Below are 22,164 nucleotides of genomic sequence, written 5' to 3' on the forward strand. Positions count from 1 at the left end.
TGGCTTGTTTGCCGTGTTGTCGCACGTTTGTTTGTCCAGCGTAGGCTGACTGAGCACATTTACTCTTTTTCATCAGCGTGTCCTCCTCCGATACCGTCACAGCACACATTCACCAAGACGCCAGAGTCTCCAGCCGTTTGTGTTAAAGCTGCAGGAGATGAGACGATGGGAAATTTCAGCTCATTGTTTCATTTTTCTGGCCTGAATCTTTCAGCAGCGGAAAAGCAACATTAGACGTAGAATCTAGCAGCTAAGGAGCAAGATGCTTGCTCCGTGCTGGACATGTAAATATAGACAACTGTTTGCCATTATGTGACTGTTTAACTTAGAGGTGGGGTCAGGCAAGATGGAAAAAGATGGAGGGTTATTAAGTCTCATTTCCTGGTTGTTATTGACTGTTGAATCAAACTTATAAGAAATACTGACGCTCTGCATTGCCAAACTAACTGATGTGATGTGTTGTGTGGCCAGTTTGCCAATAAAAACCAGTAATTGTAGAATTAATGGAGTTAAATTACTAAAAACAATTATACCCATTGTCATTTTAGTAAATATAAAACATGTGTTAATTATAACTCAACACTTTGGATTGAGGATCTTAGAATGAAATGACCAGCTCATGTAATCCTCCCGGCTCTAGGTTCTATCACGCTGACAGGCTAGCCTTTTAAATTCTGGCTGCTTTCGTCTATTTGTGCCTCATTGCAGTTTCTGCCCGTCCACCCCAGCGAGCCACCGTGCAATAAAACAGACAGGGAGAAGCTTGCAGGTCAGCAGTGCTGCTCTGATTCTAAAACAGGAAGAAGCACTTTCCCTCAGCCTCCCGGTGCCTTCGCAAACGTTTCCCTGCTGTCTGTTTTAATTCGTCGGAGGTTTGTGGCTTTAATTCGAGCACGCCGCACATTTTCTTCATTGCTTAAAAGTTTGAATTTCTGTGTTGAACTTTCAGACTGATACAAACCTCCCAAATAACTGCAATAACTGACTTTTCTCTCATTAAGTTACAACTTTGTCACTCAATTATCTCCCGGTTGTTTCTTTACTTTGTGCTCAGCGCCGTCGGTTCTTGCAGGGATCGCATAGCTGGCCTCCGTCCACGTGAACGGCTCTGCTGATTCAGTTAAATTGAAGTTCCTCGTCTCCTGCTTCTGCTGCCGTTTGCCGTCATCCCCCCTTCTCCTGTCCTGCAGATCAGGGCGCTGCTCTGCAATCAACATCTTTTAACATCTGAGGAGTTTCATTTCGAGCTGAGATATCCGTCATTTCGAAGTTTTATCGCCACTTCTTGAGCGACATGAAAGTTATTTTAGGTTTCGATCCCTCAAAAGACAATAATACTCCCAGTGATGCAGTTATGTGTACCTATGAAGCATTAAATCACAAATATTAGGAATCATTTATTCCAAAATAGATTAGATTAGTTTTGCTAATGCACGCAGGACACTGATAGAAACTTTGGCAGTTTATTTGCAGACGTTAGGTGTGTGTGTTGTTCAGGTTCCAGAGACAATATTTGGCGTTTAAATTGGTGCGAGTTTTTTAAATATGCCACCTCCTGTTTGTCTATCCACACCTCCCATTGAAGATTTTTGTCAGCCATCCAACCTGAGCTGGTCTGTCTGCATGATAGATGTCATTCCCAAAAAATATCACCCAGGAGATTAGGCAGTCAAAGTTATTTTTAAGTCTTCGGATCCAGAGTTCAATCTAATAAGAAATCTGCATTACGCAACATAACATACGCCATTTAATTGATGCTTTTATCCAAAGTGGCTTAAAGTGGCACGAGTGCGTGCCGTACCCCCCGGAGGTAATCAAACCCTTTAACCACAACACAAGAATGCACTTTTAAGGTACAAAACACAGAGAGACTCAAAACACATTTAGCTCAACAAAAGCAAAAGAAAACAAGCGTGACTGTAATAAAAAATTGTAATCCTCCGGTGGATTCAGGACAGAATGATTAACTCACACAGTGTGTGTCTCTCTGAAGAGATTATTTAAATTCAGACTAAAGTGCCTGTGTGTCTCAGGGGGTCCAAAGGTGTGGTGGAGACTGCAGAGAGGCTCCACCCACCCTCCTGAACCACTGAATGAACACAGGTACCGCTGATCCCCGCGTGTTGCGTCTTAAAGCAGCTCACATCTTCTAAAGTTTAGGCTGGTTAACTTCTTCACGCTCCCGTTGCCTCTGGCCTCAGCTGTTAGCATCAAATGAATTGTCAAGCTCGATCTCATATAGAGGGTGCATAAGTTGCTTAGCCCGAGTTTTTATGAATTCGGACAGTGTGTGGATTGTTAGTCTCTCTTGTGGAAGTGGTAAGTGTGCATTTAGGGCTCAGTATGTAATGAATCTGGACGGGACATCTGTACCCTTTGTTTCAGTTTGCCTCTTGACGGTCTCCTGCCTCCCCTCTGCTGTTTTTTTTTTTTTTTGCCAATGCGACATTTTGGACAGTGCTTAGTTTGGCAACATTGCACGCCTGCTGAGCGAGCTGTTCGGTTCAGAGCTGTGCGTATTACCCCAGAGATTTCAGACAATCACGCTCAAATCCACATTATTGGACGCACGTATCCACATCTGAAACCCCAAAATAAACTTTATGATTGGAAATGAGCCGGCGGGCTGCGTGACTTCATTAAACAAATGTTATCTACATTGTTCACATAACGCTTTACAGACCTCTAAGCGAAGTGGAAAAAAAGAAGTGTGCATGTTGTGTATGTATGTGCGTGTCAGTGTGTATGTTTCCCACACAAAAAAAAGTGTGCATGAAACATTTTCCAGCCCGCTTCTCATAGATAACGTGAAGGTCTCATGACTAGAAGGAGGCTGAAGCTCATTGAAGTCTTACAGAAGGATAGTGGGATAATTAGAATTCTTGCACTCATATAAAATTGAGAAATTCTTTGCTGGCTTCAGACGCCGTGTGTGTTTCTCCCTGTGAAGTGCAAACACACAGTCTCACACATTTACACTACTATTCCTCAAACTTTGGGATTTAAAACCATGTGAAAGTACCCTGAGGTTGGATAACCATTCCATTATGTGATTACATTAATTATTGAATTATTATGTGGCTGAAAAATTCATGCATTGTAAGTAAGTTTGCTAAGTAATGCATTAAGAAAGCCCAATGAATATTTATTGAGCAATACATGTCGTTATCTATCTGGTAAAAAAGTGCAAAGCAGCATGATGCAACTGTCTTTGTACCTGTCCTGTTCTAAAGGTGTATCTCTGTTGTTTCTGTCTGTTGTGTTCAGGTGGTGGTTGGAGAAAAAGCACAGCCCAGTGCTGGATCCCAGAGGGACTGTCAGTGTGGTAAGGACCCTTGAAACGAAGGAGGGTGCATGGAGGGTTCAAGGCCTGTGAAGCCAGGTTCGTCAGCCTGCCTCTGGTTGGGGCTGGTCTCCGTTGCTGTAGCCTTCCTTTGTACAGAGGCCCGGACCACTCCGAGCCCTCTGCTCAGCCCCAGCAATGCCACCTGCGCGGGGAACTCCAAGTGTCATCAAGGGATCATCCTGCCCATCTGGTATCCCGAGGATCCCTCCATGGGAGACAAAATCGCACGGGTCATCGTATATTTTGTGGCGATGATCTACATGTTTCTCGGAGTGTCCATCATTGCCGACCGCTTCATGGCGGCCATTGAGGTCATCACCTCCCAGGAGAAAGAGATCGTGATCAAAAGGCCCAACGGAGAAACGACCACCACCACGATCCGAGTGTGGAATGAGACGGTCTCGAACCTCACCCTCATGGCCTTGGGCTCTTCTGCCCCTGAGATTCTGCTCTCTGTGATTGAGGTTTGTGGACATGAGTTCAAATCTGGCGAGCTTGGGCCTGCCACAATTGTTGGCAGTGCAGCCTTCAATATGTTTGTCATCATCGGCCTCTGTGTGTCCGTCATTCCCCAAGGAGAGGTACGCAAGGTCAAACACCTCAGAGTGTTCTTCATCACCGCAGGCTGGAGCATCTTTGCTTACATCTGGCTCTACATGATCCTGGCTGTGTTTTCTCCTAACGAAGTCCAGGTCTGGGAGGGTCTACTCACTCTGGCCTTCTTCCCCATATGTGTACTCCTTGCCTGGGTTGCAGACAGACGACTTCTCTTCTACAAGTTCATGCACAAGAAGTATCGCACCGACAAGCACAGGGGTGTCATCATCGAGACGGAGACTGAGCGCTCCAAGGGGATCGAGATGGACGGCAAGATGGTCAACTCTCACTTCATGGATGGCAGCGCTGCGAGCAATCTTATCGGTTTGATTGAGAGCAAAGAGGTGGACGAGTCCCGGCGCGACATGATCCGCATCTTGAAAGACCTGAAGCAGAAGCACCCAGAGAAAGAGATGGATCAGCTGGTCGAGATGGCCAACTACTACGCCCTCTCGCACCAGCAAAAGAGCCGTGCCTTCTACCGCATCCAAGCCACGCGCATGATGACCGGTGCGGGAAATATCCTGAAGAAACACGTCGCAGAGCAGGCGAAGAAGAGCACCAGCGTGCAGGAGGTGCATGTGGAGGAGCCGGAAGAGTACGTGTCTCGAATTGCGTTTGAGCCTGCCGTCTATCAGTGCCTCGAGAACTGTGGTGCTGCCATTCTGACCATCGCCAGAAAGGGTGGCGACATCAACAAGACGATCTACGTGGATTATAAGACGGAGGACGGCTCGGCGAATGCCGGGGCTGACTACGAATTCACAGAAGGTACGGTAGTGTTCAAACCAGGAGAGATGTTCAAGGAAATAAACATTGGCATCATAGATGACGACATCTTTGAAGAGGACGAGCACTTTTTCGTGCGGCTCAGTAATCTGCGCGTCCTGGAGACCGAGGACGAAGTGCTGTCCGCCAACAGTCTCCCGTACCCAAAGGCCATGCTGGGCTTCCCCAGCGTGGCCACTGTGACCATCCTGGACGACGACCATTCGGGCATCTTCACCTTTGAGAGCAACTCGGTGCACGTCAGCGAGAGCATAGGTATTATGGAAGTGAAAGTGCTGAGGACTTCTGGAGCAAGGGGGACGGTCATTGTGCCTTATCGCACCATGGAGGGACTCGCCAAAGGCGGAGGGGAGGACTTCGAAGACACCTACGGAGAGCTGGAGTTCAAGAACGACGAGACCTGGTAAGACGGCAACTTGTTTTTTACTCGTGGTTGTGGAGCAGTTGCTTTTTTATGAATATGTTGTTGACGATTTATTATTGGCTATCGCCTGATTTTTAATCAACCAAGGTCATTGAAAATGCTGATGCGATTGAAAGTCGAGTTAGTCGGAGTCATAAATAAGTAATTTTCTTTGTGTGCTTGTTTTTGCATCCCTTTGATTTACGTTTTGTTTTTGATGCCGATAAACCGTCGAGAAATGATGGCGGCATTATGGACGACATGATAGCTAGCTTCAAAGCTGGATCCGCGTCTCAATCAGCGTTTCCTCTTGATACAAAGACGCTGTCGTCTCCTGACATCGTTTAATGTCGAACATACCTCTTCGGTAACCCGTTCATGTGCCGTCTGCTGTGAATTTTTAAATGCTTCTTTCTTTACATGGTTAGACAGCGTGTAGCGTCTCATCTGAGCGTGCACTCTACATCCCCCTGTTTTCTTGTCAAGAGATTTTGCTCTCATCAGAGTGTGTGTGTGTGTGTGTGTGTGTGTGTGTGTGTGTGTGTGTGTCACATGCATGCAATGTGGATTCAACTTTGGGATTCGTCACACAACTGTGGAAGCAGGAAGTCCTTAAGTAACCCCCTCCTCGCTTCTCTAATCCCTGCTGATTTTGTTTTGTTGAACTCTTTTTGTTGTTGTCGTTGTCGTTGTTGTTGTCGTGTCTGCTTCAGTTAAAAATAAATCAGCCTGTTAGAGTAAAGAGAGTGTATTACAAGCGTCAGAGGCGGATGTAATGATCTGTGATGGGGTAGTCTTGTAGGTGAGCACCGAGGTTTGATTTCCATCCGAGGAGCTTGCGGTTTGGTCGTAAGCATCTCTGAGTAATAGTGATGTTTAATGTAAATTGCATATGCCTCGTCAGCTGTGCCATCTGTGTACAATACTGTGCTGCAAAACACATACACTCGCAACTGAGTGGGCATATTTGGCCCATGCTGCAGTAATAGCGGCGTACTGTAACTGTAGTACAAACAGCATCTCGGTGTATTGTGTGATACTAATACAGGCGGTGCTCTGGGATACTGGCATGTGTACAGAACCGCGCCTCTTGAGAAATATTGATTTGTTTATTTCACAGCTTGCTTCCGCTTGCATCTCACACATTGGTCTGCAGGCACTGAATCAAACTGACATGCGTCTGTGACATCCCCTCTCTCAACCTCCACCCCGCCGCCCTCCAATCAGGACCCCTCTCGGCGTGCTATGGCTCACTGGCGAGGTCTGTCTTCCAGGGTGTTGGGATCCTGAGGGCTGACGCAGCCCATGAGACCGGCGGTAGGGGGGAATGAGTGTTGGGAGGTGATCAGCATGCTCTTGGGGCCCCGCTGAGCTCCAAGGGGTTTTGTTTGATTTATGTGAGAGATTCTTTATGGGTCGAGCCTGAAGGCTGCCGGGGGAGAGAAGGACTATCATTATGAGACTGTTGTGATGTTGTTGGCACTGTGAGGGAATGCTGGTCTTATCGATCTGTTCATTGTGTTGCGCGTCGTTCTGCCAGTTAGATGTTCTTACAGTGCACAACTGTGAATTGATAAATGCAAGCAGTGATCTGGGAGAACAATCAGACCTGTACGGTCAAATGAGAATCGCCTCAGAACATTTCAGTATCACAGAAAGGTTAACGAGTTTATACAGTTAGGTCAGTTTAAGTGAAAAATATGAAACATCAAGTTGACACGATGTTTGATGATCTGATTTTGTGGCCAAATAATTATCACTTCAAACCAGAATCACCTCTTTAAATCGCCCAATTCTGTCATTACACATTTAATAACGTGTAAAATAATCTGGAAGAAGAATTCTGCTACAAATAAATGTTTTGTAAAAATGAGAAGTCACAGTTTTTTAGCGAGTTCTGTGCTCGAGCAGCCTCGACAATCGTCGATAAAACATGTTCGTTAACGAGCTTTAGAGGCGCTGGTGGATTTTGTTAGTGTTGGACAAAGTCAGGCTAGCTGTTCCTACCTGTTTCCATTCTGGATGTTGGCTGTAGCTTTGACAGACATGAGGGTGGTATCAGTGGCATCCTCTGTGGCTCTGAAATGAAGCCAGTGCTAAAGTGCCAAAAACTGCAGTTCCTCTAACGTCCACTTGAGGCTGGCTCCAGAAGTGAGTCAGTCTCCATAAGTCCCCATGTTTCACAGCAGAAATAAACATGTTTACAGCCTGGTACAAAAAACAGTTTTGGTCTCTGTAGCTAATTTCCCCGTTCATGACAACTGTACTGAGGGTGAATTTATATACAACTCACCTGTTCAGGTTATATTAAGGCTTAAAGTTATGCGGGATTAAGAGCGTGGACGCTTTGATTGACAGGTGGGTGTGGTTACAGGCTCAGCCCGCCTCAGGTCCGCCGATGATCGACTCCTTTGCCGATTTTTAGATTAGCCGGGAGGTGGAAGAGACAGGAAGCCAACACGGCTGCATGAGCCGTTTATTCTTTAAGCCGTCCGTGATCTTCTCATCCAACTGCAGCAAGAAAGTGACTAAAAATGTCCCTTACTGTCAAAGTATTGCTTTAAACCATCTTAAATCAGGGAGGAGTGGTAGCAGTGTGAGGCAGACGCAGACATACGTGAAGATTTATTTTTTCATCTGCATGTAGATGAATTGTTAAAGGTTGAAAGGTTAAGAGCTGGATCAAAGGTCACGACGTCTGACCTTTGATCCTTTTAGCAAGAACTAAAATCTTATTGTTGCTTTTAAATCGGTCGTAAATCTAAAGTGTGACACATTTTATTGATGTTACAAAGAACGGGCTGTGTGCGTACAGAGAAAGAAATCATACGATAACTAATAAGTGTCAGAATTACCATCTGTGGAATGATCTCGGTGACATATGTGCAGTCGTACTGACAGTTAATGAGCAGTTTTATGGTCGACACTGTCACACAGGCGTTCAAAACAAACAAGACTTTCACAGCAAAGGGACAAGCTCAAGACATATTGTGGATATTAAACTAAACTTACACAGTCAGCCCTGATTAATGCACTCGCTATAAATGATAAATGTTATATGATTCCTTAAAAACATACAGGATATTATTCAGCCGAGCTGTTAAAACAATGAAAATTGTTCATATGCATGAACAGACTCGAGTATTAATATGAAAATCTTTCCTTCAGAGACTTTTGGATCTTTTTGTGGAAACAGCAGACTGCTGCTGCTGCTGTTACAGAACTCCCAACAAATCTCCAGAAAATTTCCATAATTACGCTCAGATAGTGATGAATTAGATTCTGTGCGCATCCATAAAAAAGACAAAGAGGAGCAGTGGAAGTGACAGCTTCATCCAGAAGCATACTCGAAAGATTCATGAGAACATTTCCATACACAAAACAAAAGGAGGAGGGGGGGGTGAATGCGTAGAATATTCACTAAAGGCATAATTACAATGATGTTTCTTCCACTGCCTTGAAAGCTCTCCTCAGGGTCGTTTTCATGCTTGTGACAAGAAGAAACAGAATTTATTTGCCTCCGTTGCCTTCGCATTTATTCTCCAACTCTGGCGTGCACGGAATTTTGACAATGGAAATGTTATGTATATTTCCATTTTGCATAGATGTTGAAATAACAGAAGGGCTCCCTCCTTGGCACATGGTTAAAACAGTTTTCCTTCCCGCTGCTCATTGAGTCTTAATTGCGACGACTAAATGAGGGCAGAGTGTGCCTCCTCGTCTAAAGGGCGACGTCCTTTAGGGCAATTAGACCACATAATGCTCCGGCTCTCATGCTCTTCCTTTCTCTCGCCCCCTGTTTTACGAGGCATTGACTCTCAATCTCTTTTGACACACTTTGGGCCCATTGTTATCAACCAGAGTGGAAATTTATTACAGTCCTAATCTGGAGCTCTGGAATACATCACTCCAATTCTTAGCCTGACAATAGTTCTCAGCACCAAGGATGAAGTTGAATAGTTTCCTGGTGGCAGCGCTTCTGCTCCGAGCTAATGGATATGACCCTCATCTAAGGCACCACAAGCTTCTGAAATGTGAAAGTTAATGTGTTACCAAGGCTAACACGGAGTCGTAGTGGTTTCCAACCTTTCCGGCTTGTGACATTAATTTTGTGACCCACTGCTTCTAGTCTCAGTGTAGACATGGAGGCAGGGCTGCAACCACTGCAAGTGCAAAGAATGGACGGCGTGTGCGTGACGTCACCCGCAGGTTTCTGAAGCTCATCTTGGCAGTCCTGGTCAGAATAAAGCCTGGTTGCTCAAACATTAGTAATGACAGCCACTTGTCAATCAAAGCCTCCACGCTCTTAATCCTGCATAACTTTACATTTACAGAAAGGGGAACAATCACCGCACAGTGTGATAAGAAGCGTTAGTGATGAGTCTATAGGGTGTAGATTTGTTGGTGGTGTTGTAGAGGAGGTCCTCTCTGAAGAGCTGGAGGTCTCCAGGAGTTTTTTGAAGGTAGAGAGGGACGCCCCTGATCTGGTAGGAACTGGCAGGACGTTCCACCAACGGGGAACAACAGATGAGAAGAGTTTGGATTGCCTTGAATCAACATATAAAGGCGTTCAAGTAGGTAGGTGGTGCGCTTTAAGCCTTAATATAATGTGAACAGGTGAGTTGTATATAAATTCACCCTCAGTACAGTTGTCATGAACGGGGAAATTAGCTACAGAGACCAAAACTGTTTTTTGTACCAGGCTGTAAACATGTTTATTTCTGCTTTAACATGGGGACTTATGGAGACTGACTCACTTCTGGAGCCAGCCTCAGGTGGACGTTAGAGGAACTGCAGTTTGTGGCTTCACTTCACGACCACAGAAGGTTGCTGCTTGGCTGCAACTAACAATAACTTTCAATGGATTTCTGTTTTTTTTTTATGTGTTTATTTTTTATTTAAATAATCATTTTAACACCAAAATCAAACCAGAAAAATCTTTCCCAAGGTGTCAAATTAAAAAGATTTTTTCTCATATTGTTTAATTTGAAGGATTTTTAGAGTTGAAAATATCCAATATTTAACATAAAAGAAGTCTGTGTGAAACAGTACTGATGCTGCAATGATTGGTTGATCAATCCAGTAATCGATCAGGAGCTATTTTGGCAACTATTCTGACAATCGATTCATTGATTTGAGTGAATGAATGTGTCTGCTTCCAGAATCTTTGGGTTGTTGGACTCTGATGCACATTTTATCAACATTTTCCAATATTTTCTAGACTTATGACTTGAAATAAATCTTTAATTGCCACCTTAAAGTACTTAAAACTCTTTTTAATCCTTGGTGACCTCTTACATTTATCTTGCGACCCCTCGCGTTGGGAGCCGCTGGTGTAGAGCGAGTTCTCCTGCTGAGAATGTTAAATGGCTGAAGGTTGCAGGCTTCTGTTTACTTTGACCCTAACACAGCTGTTAGGTGGAGAACCTCCATCCCTGGGGAGACGGATGTTTAACTAGGCGCTGATGGATTCATAAACAAATGAGTGGTGTGCGGCGACAGACCAGAATCAGTTAAAGTGCGGCGCACGGCTCTCCCCGCGCTTGTAAACCTGCCTTATATTTTTAGATATGGCATCACAGAGGGGGGGCTGCATTAAGCTCATGTTAAGAGTTGCCCTTTCACCTGCTACCTACCCTCCACCCTCACCCAGCCGTTTTCACCTAATATCTCTTGAATGTGTAGCTGTCACCCCCTCTGGGCGTCATGACTGACAGAACACATGTCCACGCTGATCCTCATCCTGCTGACCGCTCAGCTTTTCTCCCTGCCAGCACTTTTCCAGACAGCCTGGAATAGACCCATGAGGTTTACCTTACCCCGGCTGCAGCCGACCCTCACACACAGCCAGAGTCATCTTAAGCTGGGCTAATCATATTCAGTGCTGCACTTCTGTTGTTTTATTCATGCCGGCCTCGTAGTTTCTGCTCTCTCAATAATTAGTACATGCCTTTACAGTGCCTCGGGGTGCGATCGCACTTTGTTTTCTTTGGTAATGTGTTGAAGTTTGTTTTGTAGTATTTTTATATTTGCTGTGTTTCAGTTTAAGTCCAGTAAAAAAGTTAACCAGGGTGAGTAAACAGAAGTCACACATGTGGCTCTATTTTTGGACAGATTCGTGATCAAAACAAATCAAAGTCTAGTTGTTGTAACTAAACAAAAGAATGGTGGACTGAAGGGATGATCTGCAGACATCTAGGCTTTAAAAAAAACAACATTTTTTAAAGATATCTTTTGGCTTTTGAAGCTTTATTTTGAAAGCGGCAGCCGAGGAATGAGAGAGTAAACTGAACCCTGGGGCCGCAGGTGAGCTCACAGGGCGCCCAATAAAATTTTAATCTAAGCAGCATTAAAATAACTTTTGTTAGTGAAGCAGCTTCTAAATATAACCATTTAAATAGTTTGAACCTAGACCTGGAGATCTGTCTTAAAGTGCAAATCATCAAATCAGTATTTACTGGTGTGTTTCCACACCTGAAGCACATGAAGACAAAACTGAACGTGAGATCATCGGCATGCTAAGATGCAGATGTTTAGATTTATCTAACATGAAGTACAGCTGAGGCTGATGGGAGTGTTACTTTTCCTGGTATTGGCTCGTAAACCAAAGTATTACATAAATAACAGATTGCAGGTGCAGTGGTGGTGGTTGGTGACTCTAAATAAAAGGTGTGAACGTGAGCGTCGATGGTTGTCTGCCTCTACGTGTCAGCGCTGTGATGACCTGGAAACTTGTCCCCCATCTTTGTTCTTCACCTTTTGCCCACCTGCTGATGTCAGTAGGACCCATCCTCTGGGGACCATGAACTTCTGAACTAAATTTCATTACAACCCGTCAAACATCTGACCGAAAGTGATCGACCGGCACCGCCACAGAGCCACGGACAAAAACAAGTGAAGTGAACGCATCCTTAGTTGCAATTACAGCCCATAAAATGGCATGAAATAGTTTTTCTGTCTCACAAACACTTTTCTCTCTGCTATCATCTGAGATCAGTTTGTTAACACACACTCACACACACACACACATCCAGAGACATACAACACTGGAAGATTCACGAGAACATTTCTTATCTCGGGAAACTTATTGTAGCTTTTGCACTTTGGCTCCTGCTTTCAAATACTGTATAGAAACACACACACACACACACACACTAACTCACACACAGGTTGAGTGGCAATAAATATGCTGGCCCTGTGTTTGTTCCTCCCAGTTGGGGGAATGCAATTAAGTTAAAGCTTATTTATAACACAATTCAATTGTCGCCAGCCCCGAGCCTCCCCCCAAGTGTTTGTGTGTAAATCTGACCGAGGATCATATATTCAGGCTCCCCCAAACTTTTGACAGCCTCTCCGAGCCTAATAGAGTTAGGATGGAGGTAAGTGCATCAGTTTGAGCCATTTGACTGTCAAAGCGTTTAGCTACAATGTTCTAACAAATAAACACGCCACAGTCTGATAATTCAGTTTGATTCTGGAAGGAGATGACGTGACGCCTGCTCTTACACGGTGACTGATGGTGCAAACTTTAAATAAGTTTGTCTGTAAACTGAGTTATTTTAAATGCTCCGTTGACAAAATGGTAATATTTCACAGAGTGGATCCTCCAGAGGTTTTGAAAGTTGCATTTTAGGGATCTTTCTCCCCCCAAATATATAAACAGCATGTGTCAGCGTTTAAAGCATTCAAAATAAAATGTTTAATAATTAAGCATTATACTCATAGAAATATAGAACATGTTGATTTGCCTTAAAGTGACCCGCTGTCGTATGATTCTCACCATGAGGTTCACATGGACTCAGACATTCAGTATATGTACATGTGGCGATCCCCTGACTTTTCCTTTACTGCCATCATCCCCAGAGATTTGTCCAGGAGAAGTATACTGTATACAGTAAAACAGTCATGTTTCAAAACCTTTATTTACACACCACAGAGGATTTATACAGAATAAAGTAGTATTTTTATACTAGAGACTGTTAATTATACAGAAAAAAACTGTCAAATATTTTACAGTCTTTTACTGTTTGGCAGTTTTTCACCATAAAATCTACAGACATTTTAAAATATGCAATAAAACACCGTCCTTAAATATGAAACCAACAGAACTAACACCCTTTTACTTTTTAAAGTTATACCGTATTTGTTACGGTAAAATTCTGGCAACCACAGCTGCCAATTTTCTACCATTAAAAGTTAGTTTACAGTGTAGTTTTGAGAGTATTGCACTTCTATAAAGTTGAGGGACTCACAATCTACATTTTTAAATCAACTGTAGGTAATCAAAGCAGAAGAGGCTGAGATATTCTGATCCTACATTTCCCATCATGCAACTTCAAACCCATCTCCTGCCTGGCAAACACCCGCATCCTTCAAACGCTACACCTTCAGACTGTAATACAAGCCTTCTGTTGTAAACATGCAGCCTCCAAACCTCAGCTGAGGTTATTTTTCAGACTTCAGAGTCTCAATTGACACATATTCTTATTTCTTAAAATCTGGGCAAAGCAAACCAAATGTAGCTGCGTCTAAAAGCTTCTCATTGATTCTGATCTAAATCTTTCTCTCTGTTTCAGTGAAGCTCCCAAAACACGCCGTACTTAACACTTTAACAACATCCTGCACACGGCTGACGTTGTGATCACCCGCAGCCTGAAACCTCGGCGTGTACTCTGGAATATTAGAGATGTTTCTTTAATTAGCGTGAGCTAGTTTGCGAGCTGACAGTTGAAGCGCTCTGATGTTGCCTTCAGTTATGTCAGATGTGCTGTAAATAGGAAGCGCCTGCTGGGAAAAACTTTTCATGTCGTCCTCCTGGAGGTGACAACGAGGAAATGTGGGAACTTTTTTTTTATTATCGGCTCTGATATTTACAGCTTAAAGCCAGAAGAGGTAAAACCAAGAAAAGGAGATGATTCTAGTTAAAGGGGGAACTGCTTGTTGGGGAGTAACCACTTAAGAATTAACATGAGCTTTGCCCTTCCTTTGTCAGGAGTACGACCACTTCAGAGACAGGCCTTAAGAATGTCTTTACTTTGTCTTGTGATGTTGTCCTGACCTCGACTTTGTGGACCTTTCCATCACTGCTTGGACTGGTAGAGGTGACCAGACCCATTGGCCACTCATTTCAGGGTGATTGGCTCTCTTTAAGTCGCACAACGTCTCCAACTTCTAGGTTTGGACATGCTGTGTGCCACTTACGCCTTGGTTGAAGTGTGTGGAGGTACTCATATCTCCACCGGTCCCAAAACTCATTTGAAAGTGCCTGCACTTGCCTCCACTGACACTTAAAGAGATCTTTCTCATTGAAACTGCCGGCTGGAGGAGGCACACCTGATTTCTGGGTCAAGAGCATCGCAGGAGTCAGCAGCATTGGTGAGGAAGGATCAGAGGAGACCGGGACTAATCTAGCACTGCTTATGGCAGAGACCTCGGCCATCAGACTGCACTTTGTGAGTCAGGTGAGCGTGTTTGGTTTGTAGCAACATGGAGTCAAGTATCCTCCGTGTTAAGCCGATCATCTGCTCCCACACTCCTCCCCAGTGAGATGCATGTGGGGGGTTGAATTCCCATGTACAACCGTTCTCATGTAGGTACCTTAAAGTGCTGGTTTGACTTGGATCTTCTGGTCTCATCCCCAGTTCAGAACTGGCTCCAACAAAGTTTGTGCCTCTATCCGACCTCAGCTGTTTTGCTGGCCCTCTCAAGGCAAAAAAACCTTCGCAGGGCATTGATGCAACTGGCTGAATCCATAGACTCTATGACTTCCACATACACAGCTCCAGTGTTCCACTTTTATGTGGTAATGATTCACCAGTAATGTTGTGACATGACTCTGTTTTGGGTTTTCCTCCTCTGGATTGATTGAGGAATGTCTCAGCCGTCCCCCAATCCGTAAGAGACCATCACACATGAAAGAATCAAGCTTCAGGATTGCACTTGATCTTAAAATTGCTCTGCTCTCCTGTAGTGCAGCGTACTCTTCTGGATGTTGCACTGATGCCATCCTTTGCATGTAGTGTGCGAGTCAGACCTGTATGAGTTAGATTGGTGGATCAAGAATGAAACTGCTCTCAGCAAAGACTCCCAAGTGGAGAAGCGTTGGAAACGTCCAGAGGTAAGTTTATATTCAATTATGTGAGTAGCAAGGGTGGTTTTGATCCATAGGCACATAATGCCACTGTTGGTGAAGTTGTCCTGCGTATATGGTGAACACGATTGTGTACATATACAAAGAATCGCTGAGTCATTATGTAAGTAGCAGAGGACAAGCTTCTGGATCTGGCTTGTGGTCAAGCTCGTCGAGAGTCAGCTCAGCCATCTCAGCTGCCAGCACAGCTCCTGATAGTTCAAGGGAGGGATGGTGGGCTCTGGTTGAGGAGCTATCTTTGCCTTTCCAAGCACAAAGTCGACTCCACACTGCCCATTTGTCATGATAACTCAGGTTAGCGACTGCCCCTATAGCCCAGTTGGAAGCATTGGAAAAGACACACAACTCTGTGTATGTGGCAGTGGAAAGAGACCACTGAATCAAATCCTTTAATGTTTCCCACTTATTTAACTTGTCTGCAGGAAGCTCACGGCGGTTTTGGGAGGTTTGTTTTGAATTTCGCAAGAAGAGCTTCACTGAAACAGAGAGAAAGATTAGATCAGAATCAATGAGAGCTTTTAGACGCAGCTACATTTGGTTTGCTTTGCCCAGATTTTAAGAAATAAAGAATGTGGTCAATTGAGACTCTGAAGTCTGAAAAAATACCTCACTCAGCTGGGTTTGGAGGCTGCATGTTTACAACAGAGGCTTGTATTACAGTCGTGAGGTGGTAGCGTTTGAAGGACGCGGGTGTTGGCCAGGCAGAGATGGGTTGGGAGTTGCATGATGGGAAATGTAGGATCAGAATATCTCAGCCTCTTCTGCTTGATTACCTACAGTTGATTTAAAAATGTAGATGTGAGTCCCTCAACTTATAGAAGTGCAATACCTCAAAACACACTGTAAACTAACTTTTAATGGTAGAAAATTGGCAGCTGTGGTTGCCAGAATTTTACGTAAACAAATACGGTAACTTAAAAGTAAAAGGGTGTTAGTTTTGTTGGTTTATCATATTTAAGGACGGTGTTTTATGCATATTTTAAAATGTCTGTAGATTTTATGGTGAAAAAACTGCCAAACAGTAAAGACTGTAAATATTTGACAGTTTTTTTCTGTATAATTAACAGTCTCTAGTATAAAAATACTACTTATCTGTATAAATCCTCTGTGGTGGGTAATAAAGGTTTGAAACATGACTGTTTTACTGTATACAGTATACTTCTCCTGGACAAATCCTGGGATGAGGGCAGTAAAGGAAAAGTCAGGGGATCGCCACGTACATTACTGAATGTCTGAGTCCATGTGAACCTCATGGTGAGAATCATACGACAGCGGGTCACTTTAAGGCAAATCCAACATGTTCATATTTCTATGAGTATAATGCTTAATTATTAAACATTTATTTTGAATGCTTTAAACGCTGACACATGCTGTTATATATTTGGGGGGAGAAAGATCCCTAAAATGCAACTTTCAAAACCTCTGGAGGATCCACTCTGTGAAATATTACCATTTTGTCAACGGAGCATTTAAAATAACTCAGTTACAGACAAACTTATTTAAAGTTTGCACCATCAGTCACCGTGTAAGAGCAGGCGTCACGTCATCTCCTTCCAGAATCAAACTGAATTATCAGACTGGGGCGTGTTTATTTGTTAAAAAAACATTGTAGCTAAACGCTTTGACAGTCAATGGCTCAAACGGATGCACTTACCTCCATCCTAACTCTATTAGGCCGGAGAGCTGTCAAAAGTTTGGGGGAGCCTGAATATATGATCCTCGGTCAGATTTACACACAAACACTTGGGGGGAGGCTCGGGGCTGGCGACAATTGAATTGTGTTATAAATAAGCTTTAACTTAATTGCATCCCCAACTGGGAGGAACAAACACAGGGCCAGCATATTTATTGCCACTCAACCGTGTGTGTGAGTTAGTGTGTGTGTGTTTCTAACAGTAATTTGAAAGCAGGAGCCAAAGTGCAAAAGCTACAATAAGTTTCCCGAGATAAGAAATGCTCGTGAATCTCCAGTGTTTTGTATGTCTCTGGATGTGTGGTGTGTGTGTGAGTGTGTTTAACAAACTGATCTCAGATGATAGCAGAGAGAAAAGTGTTTGTGAGACAGAAAACTATTTCATGCCATTTTATGGGCTGTAATTGCAACTAAGGATGCGTTCACTTCACTTGTTTTTGTCCGTGGCTCTGTGGCGGTGCCGTCGATCACTTCGGTCAGATGTTGACGGGTTGTAAGTAATTTAGTTAGAGTTCATGGTCCCCAGAGGATGGGTCCTACTGACATAAGCAGGTGGGCAAAAGGTGAAGTACAAAGATGGGGAACAGTTTCCAGGTTATCACAGCGCTGACACGTAGAGGCAAAAACAACCACGACGTCACGTTTACACCTTTATTTAGAGTCACCCAACCACCACCGCCGCCGTCTGTAATGTATGTAAATGGTTTATGAGCCAATACCAGGAAAAGTAACACTCCCACAGCCTAAGCTGACTTCATGTTAGATAAATCTAAACATCTGCATCTTAGCATGCCGATGATCTCATATTCAGTTTTGTCTTCATGTGCTTCAGGTGTGGAAACACACCAGTAAATACTGATTTGATGATTGCACTTAAGACAGATCTCCAGGTCTAGGTTCAAACTATTTAAATGGTTATATTTAGAAGCTGCTTCACTAACAAAAGTTATTTTAATGCTGCTTAGATTAAAACTTTATTGGGCGCCCGTGTGAGCTCACCTGCGGCCCAGGTTTTCAGTTTACTCTCTCATTCCTCGGCTGCGCTTCAAATAAAGCTTCAAAAGATATCTTAAAAATGATTTTTTTTAAAAAAAAGCCTAGATGTCTGCAGATCATCACTTCAGTCCATCATTCTTTTGTTTAGTTACAACAACTAGACTTTAATTTGTTTTGATCACGATCTGTCCAAAAATAGAGCCACATGTGTGACTTCTGTTTACTCGCCCTGGTTAACTTTTTACTGGACATAAACTGAAACGAAGCAAATATAAAAATACTACAAAACAAACTTCAACACATTACCAAAGAAAACAAAGTGCGATCGCACCCCGAGGCACTGTAAAGGCATGTACTATTATTGAGAGAGCAGAAACACGAGGCCGGCAGAAAAAACAACAGAAGTGCAGCACTGAATTGATTAGCCAGCTTAAGATGACTCTGGCTGTGTGGAGGGGCGGCCAGCCGGGGTAAGGTAAACCTCATGGGTCTATTCCAGGCTGTCTGGAAAAGTGCTGGCAGGAGAAAAGCTGAGCGGTCAGCAGGATGAGGATCAGCGTGGACTGTGTTCTGTCAGTCATGACGCCCAGAGGGGTGACAGCTACACATTCAAGAGATATTAGGTGAAAACGGTGGGTGAGGGTGGAGGGTAGGTAGCAGGTGAAAGGGCAAACTCTTACATGAGCTTAATGCAGCCCCCCCTCTGTGATGACCATATCTAAAAATATAAGGCAGGTTTACAAGCGCGGGGAGAGCCGTGCGCCGCACTTTAACTGATTCTGCTCTTCTGTCGCCGCACCACCACTCATTTGTTTATGAATCCATCAGCGCCTAGTTAAACATCCGTCTCCCCAGGGATGGAGGTTCTCACCTACAACAGCTGTGTTAGGTCAAAGTAAACAGAAGCCTGCAACCTTCAGCCATTTAACATTCTTCAGCAGGAGAACTCGCTCTACACCAGCGGCTCCCAACGCGAGGGTCCAAGATAAATGTAAGAGGTCACCAAGGATTAAAAAGAGTTTTAAGTACTTTAGTGGCAATTAAAGATTTATTTCAAGTCATAAGTCTAGAAAATATGGAAATGTTGATACAATGTGCATCAGAGTCCAACAACCCAAAGATTCTGGAAGCAGACACATTCATTCACCAAATCAATGAATCGATTGTCAGAATAGTTGCCAAAATAGCTCCTGATCGATTACTGGATTGATCAACCACATTGCAGCATCAGTACTGTTTCACACAGACTTCTTTTATGTTAAATATTGGATATTTTCAACTCTAAAAATCCTTCAAATTAAACAATAATGAGAAATTTTGTTTTTATTTGACACCTTGGAAAGTATTAGGAAGATTTTTCTGGTTTGATTTTCGTATTAAAATGATTATTTGATTAAATAATAACACATTTTAAAAAAAAAAAACAGAAATCCATTGAAAGTTATTGTTAGTTGCAGCCAAGCAGCAACCTTCTGTGGTCGTGAAGTGAAGCCACAAACTGCAGTTCCTCAATGTCCACTTGAGCTGGCTCCAGAAGTGGTCAGTCTCCATAAGTCCCCATGTTAAAGCAGAAATAAACATGTTTACAGCCTGGTACAAAAACAGTTTTTTGGTCTCTGTAGCTAATTTCCCCCGTTCATGACAACTGTACTGAGGGTAATTTATACAAACTCACCTGTTTCACATTATATTAAGGCTTAAAGTGCAAACCCTACCTACTTGAACACCTTTATATGTTTGATTCAAGGCAATCCAAACTCTTCTCGTCTGTTGTTTCCCGTTGGCGAACGTCCTGCCAGTTCCATACCAGATCAGGGGCGTCCCTCTCTACCTTCAAAAAACTCCTGGAGACCTCCAGCTCTTCAGAGAGACTCCTCTACAACACCACCAACAATCTACACCCTATAGACTCATCACTAACGCTCTTATCACACTGTGCGGTGATTGTTCCCCTTTCTGTAAATGTAAAGTTATGCAGGATTAAGAGCGTGGAGCTTTGATTGACAAGTGGCTTGCATTACTAATGTTTGAGCAACCAGGCTTTATTCTGACCAGGACTGCCAAGATGAGCTTCAGAAACCTGCGGGTGACGTCACACATACGTCAGTGGTTGCAGCCCTGCCTCCATGTCTACACTCAGACTAGAAGCAGTGGGTCACAAAATGAATGTCACAAGCCGGAAAGGTTGGAAACCACTACGACTCCCTGTGAGCCTCGGTAACACATTAACTTTCACATTTCAGAAGCTTGTGGTGCCTTAGATGAGGTTCATATCCATTAGCTCGGAGCAGAAGCGCTGCCACCAGGAAACTATTCAACTTCATCTTGGTGCTGAGAACTATTGTCAGGCAAGAATTGGAGTGATGTATTCCAGAGCTCCAGATTAGGACTGTAATAAATTTCCACTCTGGTTGATAACAATGGGCCCAAAGTGTGTCAAAAGAGATTGAGAGTCAATGCCTCGTAAAACAGGGGCGAGAGAAAGGAAGAGCATGAGAGCCGGAGCATTATGTGGTCTAATTGCCCTAAAGGACGTCGCCCTTTAGACGGGAGGCACACTCTGGCCCTCATTTAGTCGTCGCAATTAAGACTCAATGACCAGCGGGAAGGAAAACTGTTTTAACACATGTGCCAAGGAGGGAGCCCTTCTGTTATTTCAACATCTATGCAAAATGGAAATATAATAACATTTCCATTGTCAAAATTCCGTGCACGCCAGAGTTGGGAAAAATGCGAAGGCACGGAGGCAAATAAATTCTGTTCTTCTTCTTGTCACAAGCATGAAAACGACCCTGAGGAGAGCTTTCAAGGCAGTGGAAGAAACATCATTGTAATATGCCTTTAGTGAATTTCTAACGCATTCACCCCCCCCTCCTCTTTTGTTTGGTGTAGGAAATGTCTCATGAATCTTTCGAGTAGCTTCTGGATGAAGCTGTCACTTCCACGCTCCCTCTTTGTCTTTTTTAGGATGCGCACAGAATCTAATTCATCACTGTGAGCGTAATTATGGAAATTTTCCTGGAGATTTGTTGGGAGTTCTGTAACAGCAGCAGCAGCAGTCTGCTGTTTCCACAAAAGATCCAAAGTCTCTGAAGGAAAGATTTTCATATTAATACTCGGTCTGTTCATGCATAGAACAATTTTCATTGTTTTTAACAGCTCGGCTGAATAAATCCTGTATGTTTTTAAGGAATCAATAACATTTATCATTTATAGCGAGTGCATAAATCAGGGCTGACTGTGTAAGTTTAGTTTAATATCCACAATATGTCTTGAGCTTGTCCCTTTGCTGTGAAAGTCTTGTTTGTTTTGTACGCCCGTGTGACAGTGTCGACCATAAAACTGCTCATTAACTGTCAGTACGACTGCACATATGTCACCGAGATCATTCCACAGATGGTAATCTGACACATTATTAGTTATCGTAGGATTTCTTTCTCTGTACGCACCAGCCCGTTCTTTGTAACACAATAAAATGTGTCACACTTAGATTTACGACCGATTAAAAGCAACAATAAGATTTTAGTTCTTGCTAAAAGGATCAAAGGTCAGACGTCGTGACCTTTGGCCCCGGCTCTTAACCTTTCAACCTTTAACAATTCATCTACATGCAGATGAAAAAATAAATCTTCACGTATGCCTGCGTCTGCCTCACACTGCTACCACTCCTCCCTGATTTAAGATGGTTTAAAGCAATACTTTGACATTAAGGGACATTTTTTGTCACTTTCTTGCTGCAGTTGGATGAAAAGATCACGGACGGCTTAAAGAATAAACGGCTCATGCAGCCGTGTTGGCTTCCTTGTTCCTTCCACCTCCCGCTAATCTAAAAATCGGCAAAGGGTGGATCATCGGTGGACGTAAGGCGGGCTGAGCCATCTGTCACAGCACCCAACTGTCAATCAAAGCGTCCACGCTCTTAATCCTGCATAACTTTAAGCCTTAATAAATGTGAACAGGTGAGTTGTATATAAATTCACCCTCAGTACAGTTGTCATGAACGGGGAAATTAGCTACAGAGACCAAAACTGTTTTTTGTACCAGGCTGTAAACATGTTTATTTCTGCTGTGAAAACATGGGGACTTATGGAGACTGACTCCACTTCTGGAGCCAGCCTCAGTGGACGTTAGAGGAACTGCAGTTTTTGGCACTTTAGCACTGGCTTCATTTCAGAGCCACAGAGGATGCC

The 22,164-nt window shown here is 43.5% G+C and overlaps 1 protein-coding gene across 2 annotated transcripts in view; it reads left to right on the forward strand.

Annotated features, from left to right (window-relative positions):
- Window positions 1-22,164, forward strand: part of slc8a3 (solute carrier family 8 member 3) — a 117,494-nt gene that overhangs the window by 3,761 nt on the left and 91,569 nt on the right. For both annotated transcript variants that reach the window (XM_019277884.2, XM_010744381.3), the window contains exon 2: window positions 3,268-5,135. In XM_019277884.2, coding sequence (XP_019133429.1) covers window positions 3,355-5,135 — 1,781 coding nt within the window. In that variant the 5' untranslated portion in view covers window positions 3,268-3,354. The remainder of the gene's footprint in view (window positions 1-3,267; window positions 5,136-22,164) is intronic.

This window comes from Larimichthys crocea, chromosome XXIV (genome assembly GCF_000972845.2).
Source record: "Larimichthys crocea isolate SSNF chromosome XXIV, L_crocea_2.0, whole genome shotgun sequence".
Taxonomy (NCBI): domain Eukaryota; kingdom Metazoa; phylum Chordata; class Actinopteri; family Sciaenidae; genus Larimichthys; species Larimichthys crocea.